At 32.5% G+C, this 12,649-nt stretch overlaps 1 protein-coding gene across 2 annotated transcripts in view; it reads right to left on the bottom strand.

The window, feature by feature from the left end:
* ANKHD1 (ankyrin repeat and KH domain containing 1) overlaps positions 1-12,649 on the bottom strand; it is a 106,076-nt gene that overhangs the window by 39,792 nt on the left and 53,635 nt on the right. Inside the window, exon 11 of one of the 2 annotated variants that reach the window (XM_052643233.1) lies at positions 7,788-7,844. The exons of the other annotated variant lie outside the window; for it this stretch is intronic. Within the exon in view, the coding sequence (XP_052499193.1) occupies positions 7,788-7,844 (57 nt within the window). The remainder of the gene's footprint in view (positions 1-7,787; positions 7,845-12,649) is intronic. 2 annotated transcript variants of the gene reach the window in all.

Below are 12,649 nucleotides of genomic sequence, written 5' to 3'. Positions count from 1 at the left end.
TTCATTAACCATCTATCTTAAACACTTAATAGCAATGACATAAGAAATAATGAAGATTTAATACTTAGTCAATGCAATCACTTATGCTACCTACCTCAATTCCTCGAAAATACAGGATTAATTTCAGTCCACACTAGTTGGTGTGACTTTCTAACAGCAAGTTCAGTTTTGCACACCAAACAGTAACCATTAAAAATTAGACTTATGTTTAGTTTGATCCCCAAACAGAAATAACTGCATTTTCTCCTAATACTAAGTTTCCCTAATTATTCATCTGAACTCTGAAAAAGGAAACTTAATTTTACAAGGTGATTATAAGGATCACATCATATCAGAAGCCAGTAAGAGTTGTATCAAAGGTGAGAAACCAGTCAAACACTGTGGTATTTCAGGAGTAAAGGGAAAGGAAAAAGAAAAACACAAACGAGCAGATTTTTTTAGAGTAAAATTAAATGCTTGAATAGTCAAAGGCAAAAGAAGCAGTCTTACAATAGTAGAAAGATTGGGTTCTTCCTAGGTAGTTTACCACCAAGAAGAATGAATGATAAAACAGCTTCCAACCATTCTTTATTAACTCTAAGGGCCCATGGACAGAGGAGCCTGAAGGGCTGCAGTCCATGGTGTCGCAAAGAGTTGGACATGACTGAGTGACTAACACACACACACACACACACAAAGAATGCATAACTATAGACAATGCCAAAATAATGTGGTTTTAGAACGGATTTTGAACTTAAATTCAAATGTAGATAAATGTAATATTCTGGCCATTAACTTCAAACAAAACAGAATACACATGAAGAGCTTACTCAGCAAAACATAGAAAGTCATGTCAATACACTCTACACTGGAATTCTATCAGCTAAACACTGGAAAGAAATTGCTCCTTTAGCAACTGCTATTTACCCTCTGTCTCAAGGCCCTTTTCCTTAAGCTATCTCTTCCCTGTAACACTTGTTAGCTCCTTTTCATCCTTGATTGTTTCAAGTGTTATGTCCTCAAGGAAGATCATCCTGAACCTTCTTAACTAGATCAATTTTCCTAATATCAACTTATAAAGAGTTCTATGAATTGCTCCTTCATAAGTTCCAAACACATAATAGTTTAACTATTTAGGGTTACATGTCCACCACTAAAATGCAAGCTTCATAAGAACAGCAATCATGTCCATTTCTGCTTACCATTATATACCTAATATCTAAAACAATTAAGTACTTGAATACTGTTTACCAAGAAGGTACCTAAGCATAACTGACCTCTCAAATCCTCCCTCTCAAAGAAATGAAGCTTGAAGTTTAAATTTTATACTAGGTAAATAAGAGAAAGAGAATTTAACAATAAATTAAAAGTAGTAGCTAAAATTAGGTTAAGAAATTGATTATCTGCATCAGATAATACATTATTACTAGAGATCATGGGTGGGCAACACTAATGTCATTTTTCCTTTTTTTGTGTGTGTGTGGGGGGAGCTTTCTTATCTCTTAAGCCTGGCAGTGACATCCATCAATGCAACTAGATCCCATGAATAGTGGCAAAGACAAAAGATTCTGAAAGCCCTGTTTAGAATAAACTTTTAATTAACTGTTAATTCTGTATATTTAAAATATTCCCACAGCTGTTAAAAATAAGAAATCAAAGAGTATAATCCCAAGAGCCTCACCTCAATTTTGAAATTTCAAAATTCAACATACTAATAAAATTTTGGAAATAAAAGGTATTAAAAGCTGCTTATTTTAATTTCCTCCCTATAAATATACATTCATTCCTTTGGTTTTGAACAATTATGTTTGAGGAAACAGCTGATAAGACAATGCTGCAAGTTTATAATGGATTTACATTTCTTATCCTAAAATTAAAAATGTATATCCCACAACATATATCACTTGACCCAAAACATCTGATCACTAAATCCTTTTAGGATAGGAATCAAATTTGTTTATACAGCTGACCCTTGAATAACATGGGGCTCGAACTGTGTGGGTCCATTTATATGTTGATAACTAAGTACTACACTACATGATCTGTGGTTGGTTGATCACAGGGATGCATAAACCAGAATTACATGGGTAAAGTTACATGCAAATTTTCCACTACACAGGTGGGCATCCCTAACCCCCATGTTGTTAGAAGGTCTGCTGGCTACTTAATGAATAGTACTACTATTCACTTATGAATGTTTGGTTTATTATTTCAGCCAATGTTTGTTCAGTATCAATAACATTTTAGAAAAAAAAAAATCACGATTTTTCCCTGCATATACAAAATTACTTCTCAAGGCTACAAAGTTAGGTATTGTGCAGTTTAACTCTTCTTCCTCTACAAAGTTAGGTATTGTGCAGTTTAACTTTTCTTTCTCTTTTGAAGAAAACTGTAAAATAAAGGGACTATCTATTTTTTGAATATTTGGTAAAGCTCACCGATAAATCCTTCTGGGATGCTCTTACCCTTTCCAGAGATGGGTGGTTTTGAACTATTGACTCAATTTGTAAAATAGTTATTGTTTTATTGAGGTATGTGATTCTAGAATTTCCCTTTTTCGTGCTGCACAGTGCAGCTTGCATGATCTTAGTTCATCAACCAAGGACTGAACCTGGGAACTCGGCAGTGAAAGTGCAGAGTCCTAACCAGTGGATCACCAGGGAATTTCCTGGAATCATTTTTGATAATTTATATTTATAGGAAAAAAATCAATGTTCATTTCATCTAAGTATTCAAATTCATACTGCCCTATAAATTTAGTCCTCTACTATATCAAAGTTATAACTCCGTTTAAGTTTATACCATGTATCTGTGCCTTTTGCCCCTCTGAAAAAAGCTGGTCTTATTTTATCTACTTCAGAATTTTTTAAAAATCAGCTTTTATTTTGCTGTTTACCCCTATTTTTTAAACTCTTTATTCGTTTACTACTCAATATTAACTTTTTTAACCTTATATCCTTCCTTCTTTGTGCTGTTGCTCTTTGAGTAGTTTCACTTCCTTTCATTATAGACATACACACACACACACACAATTTTCCTTCTAGGGACCACTTTAGCTGTATCCTCTCTCCCAAGTTTTAATGTGTAGTTTTGGTGATAACAACTATTTTGTAGTTTTTACTGTGATTGCCTTTTAAACTCATGAATTATGTAAAAGTATTTTTCCTCATTTTCTAATTGTATGGGATTATCTTTTTTAAGTTTTATTGTCAATTTGTGATTTTAAAACTACAAAAGATCAGAGAATGTAGTTCATAGGATGAAGAAGTTTGTTTTAAAAACTTTTTTTGTGGCCTACCATGTATCATTTTTATGTATATTTAATGCACTGGAAAATATATTCCATATTTATTGGAAACAAAATTATAGCTCTCTATAAGGACAAACTTGATTTTTCTATTCTTAGCAATTGTTTTATCTGTCAGTTTCATGGAGAAGTGTGGGGAAAAAATCCTATGAGCAGAAATGTAGAACTAATTTTCTTATAACTATAATTTTCTGTTTTAGTTGGAGGGTAGATGTTAGATACTGATAAGTGACTGTTATACTAATGGGAGGAGCATTTATTTATCTCTAAAAATAATTTTGGCTTAAAATTCCATTTTGTTTGATATTAATATTGTCTTACATAACGTTTTCCATTATTTTGTCAATCTTTCCCTGTCATTTTGCTTTTAGTTCTTTCTCCTGAAAACAGAATTCGCTAGATTTTGATTCTGAACCTAATTCAAAATTCTCTGCCCTTTTAACAAATGAGTTGGATAAGGTTTGTATTTGTTCTGATTAATAATATATTTTTCTTAAAAAAAAAAGATTCTTTAAAGTTACTTAATACCTGATTATTCTCTCCTGAACAACACAAGAATTCTAATACGGCTTTTGAACTTCCTAACATATCCTGCTGAATTACATACTATTTCTGTCTAGATTTTAGCACTACTTTGTTTTTAAGCATAAAAATTTAGGTTTTATACTCACAAATTTGTATTTATTGTTTACCAGCTTTTGTGCTTACCAAGGCTTCTTGCATCCCACACCTTCCTTTGAGGTTCTTTTTTCTTCTTATTGATGTACATATATTTTAGTAGTTCTTTGGCAAGGGTCTGAGGTGGTAAACTCTTTTATTCTTTGTAGATCTGAAAATATTTACATCTGAAAATATATCTTCTTCTTTGGAATGCTAGCAGAGTACAGAATTCTGTATCATTTTATTATCTTCTGATATTTTGAGGATATTATCCTCTGTTGTTTTCTGTAGTTATTATTTTGATGAGAATCTATTGTCAAAAAGGTAACTGTTCTTCCTTTGAGAATAATTCATTTTTCCTATAATGGCTTTTAAGATTTTTTTCTTTATCCTTAAAATTCTAGTTTCATTTGCTCTTCTTAGTGATTTTTTCAACCAAGCATTCCTGTCAGCCTTCAGTTCTAGAAAATTCTCCATCAGTATCTCTTCAAGCATTTCTTAGTGATTTTTTTCAGACTCAGGTCAGGTTTCAATTCTAGAAAATTCTCCATCATTATCTCTTCAAGCATTGCCTTTGCTTGTTGTTTCTATTTTCTCCTTCAGCAACTTCAAATGTATATGGTAGAGCCTATTTCCTTTCTCTCAATTTCTTTTATATTTTCCATCTATTTTTGTGCTGTATTGTATTTATTTATCATTTGATTAATTCCTTATTCAACTGTCCAACATACTGTTTATCCTGTACATTTTTTAACATAAATGTACTTATTTTAATTGGAGGCTAATTACTTTACAATATTGTATTGGTTTTGCCATACATCAACATGAATCCATATCCTATACATTTTTATTTCCAAAAATTTTTTTACCTGAACGTTTAAGTATTTCATATCTACTTGACCTTAATTCATAATTATCAGCTCCTGTTTCACTGCCTCTCATTATTTTATGGCTATTGTTCATAGTTTAAGCATGTTTAAAATCTCTGATTAAAGTCTTTTATTTCAATTTCCTTGGGCCTATATTCTCCCAATTTGCTGTCTGTTTGCTTGCATTTTGACTATCTCTCTTGATGTAGACTTGCTCCTGAGCTTTATAATTTTTCTTATTTGAAAAAGTTCATTTTGCATGGGAGTTGGTTTTTTTTTCCTTTTATTTCCATTTATAAACTTATCCCTTCTCATCAGATGGTCTGAAAGTTACCTTAGTCTGGTCCGTTTCAGAAGTAGACCTTTACCTGGCAACTTAAGCTTCTTATCCCATGAAGTTATTTCTGTTCTTCTTTCTTCTCACTATATCAAATAATGATGTCCGCCAAGTTCTTAGCTACACTGCTGTCTTTGCCTCTTCCCTCTATGAAGAACAATCTGCTAATTTCTAATGCTAATCCTGGGCAGTCGCTTTGAGTTTTTTTTCCACCCTGCTTCACAAGCTGGGCAATAATAAATAAGGTACCAGTTTCATGCTTCAATCAAGTAGACTAAATCTACTGGCCTGCTCTCTGTGAGATACATTCAGTTCTTATTCCCTTAAAGAAGATGAAATTCAAGCCCCCAGTGCCCAACTTTTTAGGTTAGTTCTCCTTGGGCCTATAGCTTCAACTGTAGATCCAGAGTCCATTTTTAGTCCACAGTCCTTTAACCTTGTATCTGAGTATAGCTACATATTTTTAGTTCAGTTTGTTTCTCTCCCATATTTTATTTACTGTATCTATGTACTTGACACAGAACAGAGAGGTTTCAAAATATATTAAGAGACTTTACCCTCTTGAAAGGAAGTCATTTGTTACTTGTATTTAAACAAATTTGAGGCAGGATTAATTCAACATACAATAACCTAGAAGGAAAGAACTTGGCCTTAAAAAAAAAAAATTATAAGGAGTTTTGTGTATTGCACAGATAGTTTAGAGATCAAGAAAAAATTGATCAAAGTTTTCTAGCTTTAAGTCATAAAATCTTAAAATATGTATATGTTATTCCTTAGTGAAAAGTTATTTAAAAACTGGGAGGTCCTATTTAGTTTATTAAGGTAAACTAACCACTAATAGTTAAAATATATTGATAAGTAGATAATTAGAACTTACAAGTCTGCTACACTTTTGTTCATAAAAAATGTACTGCAAAGTTCTGGTTCTGATACATAAATACTATGAGAAAAAAGGTACAAGTTTTTTCTACTTGGCTTTAGATAACAAAAATTTTAGATTAAGGGTTTTTTTTCTTTAAGTCAATTTCCTTAAAAACCACAGTCTGGGGCACCCAAGGTATTTGTTAAAGATTGTCACTCTATCACAGAGACAGTGCTTCTTGGAGTTGAAGGTGGACAATGTCTTAGGGTAAGGACCAGAATCAGAGAGGAGGAAAAGGAGACTGTTTTCTACTGTATCTGTACTAAAGGATTCTTACATCTCCCTTAGCGAATATGCTCTTCCAACCCACTACTCTGTATATTAATCATTACCTTAGCAATTTGTTACTGATCAGATTCACATCCCTCAATAGAACTGAGATGGAGAAAGATTAAGAGGCACCATATTAGGGTCTGTATTTAGCTCAGTTTCTAAAAACAAGTAACAAAGACAAAAACCAAGTTCATTCAGTTTGGATGAAGGAAGGATGATAATAAAGCAAAGATGAGAACAGAACTCAACAATGATGCAGAATAATCTACAGACTCTACAGTACAGACAGCAGTTTTTCAAAGTATGGAATATACAAGACTTAATCAGAATCTCCTGGTATATCATCTAAAGTGCAGACTCCCCATTTCAGAGCTGCTGAATCTGAACCTCTAAAAGGAGGGCTGCAAACCTAATTTTTAAAATTATCCTCCAATAAATAATAATAATAAAAATCCCAAGTCTTAAGACTTACAGCTAGAGATAGATTTATAATCACGTTTCCTTTAACAAATCCAGGGAGAAAGAAATAACTTTATGTGAACTAACGCTCAGTTTTACATTCTTGACAGGAGCCAGTTACTACATAAACTGAGCAAAAGTTTACATTTTCACATAATATTTTGTGAAAGAATTTATTTACTCTATTCCAAATAGAATGACTATATAACAACTTTTTGTTCCAAAAGCCAATAAAGGTGATCCTTAACAAGCATTATGATTAAAAGTGGCTTAATACTGAAAAATTTATTTTAGATGGCCTAAATTAATTGTGATGCAATCACAACTTACTCTTAATTTAAAAATTAAGTACTGCTCCTGAGTGTAAACAAATCTCCCTGAATTATAATGGATATTAAATTTGCTTGACTTTTAAAACCATTAGGGCAAAAATTCCACACATTTTTTTTCAAAAGAATAGAAATGCTTGTTTATAAACAACAATTTCAGAATGAGGCTACATGAGAGGATATTAAGAAAATTTTAATTTTACAGAAATGAGGGCATCAGCTAGTAAATGTGTCACTATTTTTTGTTGCTGTTGTTTGAGGATTATATAAAAAATAATCCACTGTATCACTCTAAATCTGAGTTTCAGACTTTTGTTGAACAAAGTTGAATACAAAGGGCTTTATGACTGAGGGGTATCTTAACTCTCTCAATAAAGGAAAATGCAAAAGAACTATCTGAATAGGAAAAACTATTTTCACCTAAGAGGTTTTTTAGGAATACCACATAAATGAATACTAAGGAAGCAAACTACTAGTAATATAAATCTCTTTTTATTGGAACTTCATAATCTTTTTCAATCAAAGAGTATTTCCTTTGTCACCCAGCAGGGTCCTGGAACTTCTTGGCTGGAATTCAGATATCCGGAGTTCTGGTTACCTACATCATCTATTCTTTATGTAGTAGCTTACAAGCATCAAAGGCCACCCTCACCTGATGCTTGGCCGGATCTATGCCCTCCAAAATAGTCTTCATGTCCTCCTGCTTGTCCTGTGAAAGGAAAAAGAAGAACTCACGGATCTAATTCCAAAAATGAAAATCACATTTGGCCATGAAGACCTTGTGACTGGTACTTCAGGTGCTGGGCTTTGTTAACTCAGAATCTTCAACTAAAAAGATTCCCATCTGTAGAGACCATAATCTCATGAACAGAGTATTATTTCTTTAAGAGCATGATAATATGGTCTCTTCCAATATAATTTCAACATAAACCTTAACAAATGCAGACATAATTCTGCTAAATGTTTAGAACTCATGCCTTTGTCTCCAAATACAACTGAAACTACAGGAAAAAAAAGAGCAGTATCTTAATATCTAACCAAGGGAAATAATTAAATTGAAAGATCTGTGAATATCAGAAACTGAGAGGAAAAGTAGGGAAAGTATTGTAAGATGATTAAACAGTTCTGTAGTACCTTCTCCTCCCATTATAAATGCAGTTAGCGCTCACACTTCAACTAAAACAGGAGACTTGAAAGAACCTGAGAGATGGAATATCTGTATTTTCTCTAGATCTTAGACTCTAGATAGGAAGAAAGTTCTTGCAGATGAGACAGGAAGATAGCTGAAGAAACAGCAAGGAGCACTGCAATCACTGACCAGGGTCAACTATATCTCCAAATAAAAGAGATGTGGCCTAGAGAAATCTTCACTCTAAGTCACTCCTACCTCCTACCCTGGAAGATGTGCTTACCTAAGAAGGTGCATGCTCCTATGGCAAAGATTTAGTGAGAAAATATTATGAGACAACTATCTGATATGAAGAAGTTGACTGTTAAAGCTCACTTGTTCTTCCTTTCTTATCTGCATATGAGTTTCAACAAAAACAAGTCCCATTCAAATATGAACAGATAAGCACAAAGTATCCAACACAGAACATATTAAGAAGTTCCTATAAAAATAGAAAGAAAATTTAAGCCAAATATCCCCTTATACTTTCAAAAAATTAAAGGGAATAGAAATGCTTTAAATAGTGGAACAAAGTGATATAACAGCAAGAGGAAATTTAAAAGTGAGCTGGAAGAGCAGAAAAAACTAAGTAATGAGGAAACCATGAAAACCACATTAAAAGCAGCAACAACTTTACAGAAAAAATAGGGCCCTGATGGATGATCCCTATCAAGAAAGAAAACAGAGGGGAAAAAAAAAAAGAAGTGAAAAGAATCAGACATAAAGATAATACAAATAAGGGAGATTCAATATATGGATAATAAATGTCCCAGGAGAAAAAAGAATAGAAAAAGAAGTGTTCAAGGTTGAACTAGAAGAAAACTGGAGAAGGATAAGGAGGAGAAAGAAAAGGAGAAAGGAAATAGGATGAACTAAAATCTTCAAATAGAAAGCATTCATGGTTTTCCAGGAAAAACTATTATAAAATAATACACACCAGGATACATCCTGGAGAAATCATAAAGGTTTAATATAATGAAAGAATCTTATGATAATCCAGGTAGAAAAGAAGTCGCTTACATACACTGGGGAATATTCTAGCAGGCTTTTGCAATATTTAGTACCAGAAGATAACAGAACAGAGGGCTTAGAATTTTGAGAGGAAAAAAACCAGTGATTCAATAATTCTATATATGGCTACATGGTGGGTCAATGGTAAGGAATCCGCCTGCCAATGCAGGAGACACACAAGATGCAAGTTTGAACCCTGGATTGGGAAGAGATTCCCTGGAGGAGGAAATGGCAACCCACTCTAGTATTCTTGCCTGGGAAATTCCATGGACAGAGGAGCCTGGTGGGCAATAATCCATGGGGTCACAAAGAGTCAGACACAACTTAGTAACTGAGCATGCACGCACGCACATTTCATTTATAAATACAACAAACAGTAGTCTTAAAAATGCAAACACCTGTAAACTCCTTTTTTTGGTGGAGGAGAGTAAATTCAAAACAAAATACTAATATCAGCCAGCCAAAACTTGAGTCAAGTTCAGGAAATCAGGAATTCAGAATCCATATAATATGAAAGACTAGTAAGGTAAACACTGAGTCCACCTAAATATACAATTAAACAACTTTGAGAAATAGGGTCATAAAACAGAACATAAATGTAAAGTCATATCAATGTAAAAACAAAATAACTCATGAAAATTCTATGATGTAAGACACAGCCTCCTCTTCAGAATAGAGTTAATAAATATTGTCTAAATATTAGATTTTTTAAAAATCAGTTTTTTAAAAAGAAAGTAACAAAATATTTCAAAATTTGCATTTGTACATGATGTCTGAATACTTCTCCAGGAAGTAACTTTATATCTGTGTTTTATATAGTTCACCGAAGCTTTGGGAGCAATTAGTGAGCAGCTAACAGGGCTATTTGGAACACTGTGATTTTTTAAGATAAAAGAAACATGGGGGCTATGATCAGAGATTAGAAAATTAAATTATAAAAAAAGAAAGGAAGGAAGCCAGAAGAAATCTAACTCATTTTAATGAGAATTAAGAATCCGGAGACCTCGATTGCTAATAGAAGTGTAGACTGGTTCAGCATTTTTGAACAATTTAGCAGTAGCTATCAAATTTCTAGATGTGGACCCTCTGATAACCAGCAATTTCACTTCAAGGAATTTATCCCTATAGATAAACTCACAAAAGTAGCAAAGATATATAAATGTGCACACAATATTTGGTGTAGCACCATTTGTAATATTTAAAAATTATAACTCAAATGTTTATGAATAAATAAGTGGTTAATCAATTATAGAGCACACAGGAAACCTGTGAAAAAGAGTGAGAAATCTTAGGGATTGATAGAAAAAATATTATATTAAAAAGAAAAAAGTTTCAGAACAGTATATGTGATAACAAATCTATTCATATAAAAAAGAGATACAGCTCACACACACAGAATATACACATGCTTGGGTGTACAGAAATATCTAGAAAGACAGACAACATACTGCTTAAGTTAAAAAAAAAATCTTATGAAGGTTTCTATTTTGTAATATTTAATATAGATAACAAACTGATCTTTCAAAATTTTTGTCTTTTAAGATAAGTCCATATCAAATCTTAATTTCCAGAAGTAAGAACCAGAGGGTGCCAATATATCCACATTCAAAATACCGTTTCCACTAGTTCAACTATTCTAGGAAAACCTCCCCCAAAGTTCATTTGGCTGGTAGAATATAGTCTAAGAAAAGCCAACAGAGGTCAGAGAGCTTACTTTCTACGGTTAGGGAGGAAAATCAGTGACAAGCCACTACAATATATTCAAGGGGCCCAATTTACTCAGTGCAGAAGTGCTTCAATTTTTATTCCAATGTTAAAAATAATAAACCTTAAAAGCTATGATCAATTCTACAGAGAAAATCAGTATAGTAAAAACCAAAATTCTATTTAAGTAAGGAATTATACAAAGCACTAAGCATTAATTAGAGTATGTATTTCTTTCAATATGTGACTTTTCATCATATCTATATAAAATATCTCCAGAAGAATAGAAGGAAAGAACAACACTGATTGCCAATAGAGAGGAAAACTGGCTGCCCATGAGACACTTTAAAACTTTACGAATTTTGAAACGTATGTAAAGGCATTACCTATTTAAAAAATAAGAAAAACTACAACTCATTTGCACAGGACCAACTATTACTCAATATGGCAAAGATGCAGAATTAGCAACATTGTGTACCTACTACACTTCTTTAGGTTGGTTCTACGTATTTTCTTTGATACTGCATCTACAGCAGATTATGAACATAAAGAAAGAAACCATGTCCTATCTTGTCCCTGGAAACACTTGTCTTCTACCCTTACTTTCAAGATAGTGAACATCTTGAAGCAAAACAGTATTTCTAAATTCCTAGCCACTGAATATTATCTGTGTATACTTGAAAGCCAAAGCTGAAAAAACAATCTTAAAGAAATTTTGAAAAGTTTGAAGCCACATAAGATGAGAAGAGGATGTAACAAAAGTTTATTCTGCTACCTAAAATAAAATTTAACTGAAGGAAAAGAAGAATAAATTCTTAATTAAACAATTCCAAAGATAACTGGAGAGATTTTATTCTTAAGGAAACAATTTACTTAAAAATTGATGTCAAGGAAACTATTCCTACTTCTTTGACAGTATTTAAATAGGAAAAAATATTGATAGTAAAAAGATAGGGTGGAAGACATAATGATTTAGCATTATATTGCCAAACAGTCTTTACTGGGGTGGCCTTGCCAAGTTACTGTATTTTCTAGGGATTGGTAACTTTTATCTATTAAAATATTTTATAGTAAGCTAAATCTGCTAATTATTAACTATAAATACCATCCAAAATTAAGTAATTTAATACATTTAATATACACAAAGATTTCAAGAGATAGAATCATTTGTGTAACACATCACTGCTATTAATGATGAGTCACAACTAAAATTTCATTTTCTTCAAGAATCCCATAGCACTTTACACATTCTTGGGCTAAGCATTCATCTAGTCCATTCAATACCTCCAAACAAGTAGCTGCTTAACTTGTTCTCTAAAAAAACATAAAATTAAATTCCTTAACACACATCATTAAAGATCTTCTGATCCAAACCCCTCATAAAAAAAAGGAAAGGGGAGAAAAGAGGAAAAAAGAAAAAAAAATAAGCCTAGGGAGTCTCAGTGATTTGCTAGCACATTCAGCAGAACCAAAGAAAGAATATTTACATGACTTGGGTAAAATAGTCCAGAAAATAATACTAGATTTCATTTTACAGATGAAATTATTGAGGCAACTATTTACTTAAAAATCAGTGGTTTTATGGCTATAATGAAAATTTAGGTCTTCCCTAATGTTCAGAGCATCTCTAA

The sequence above is a fragment of the Budorcas taxicolor genome, chromosome 7 (assembly GCF_023091745.1).
Source record: "Budorcas taxicolor isolate Tak-1 chromosome 7, Takin1.1, whole genome shotgun sequence".
NCBI lineage: Eukaryota > Metazoa > Chordata > Mammalia > Artiodactyla > Bovidae > Budorcas > Budorcas taxicolor.
This window is presented reverse-complemented; position numbering and strand designations above follow the sequence as displayed.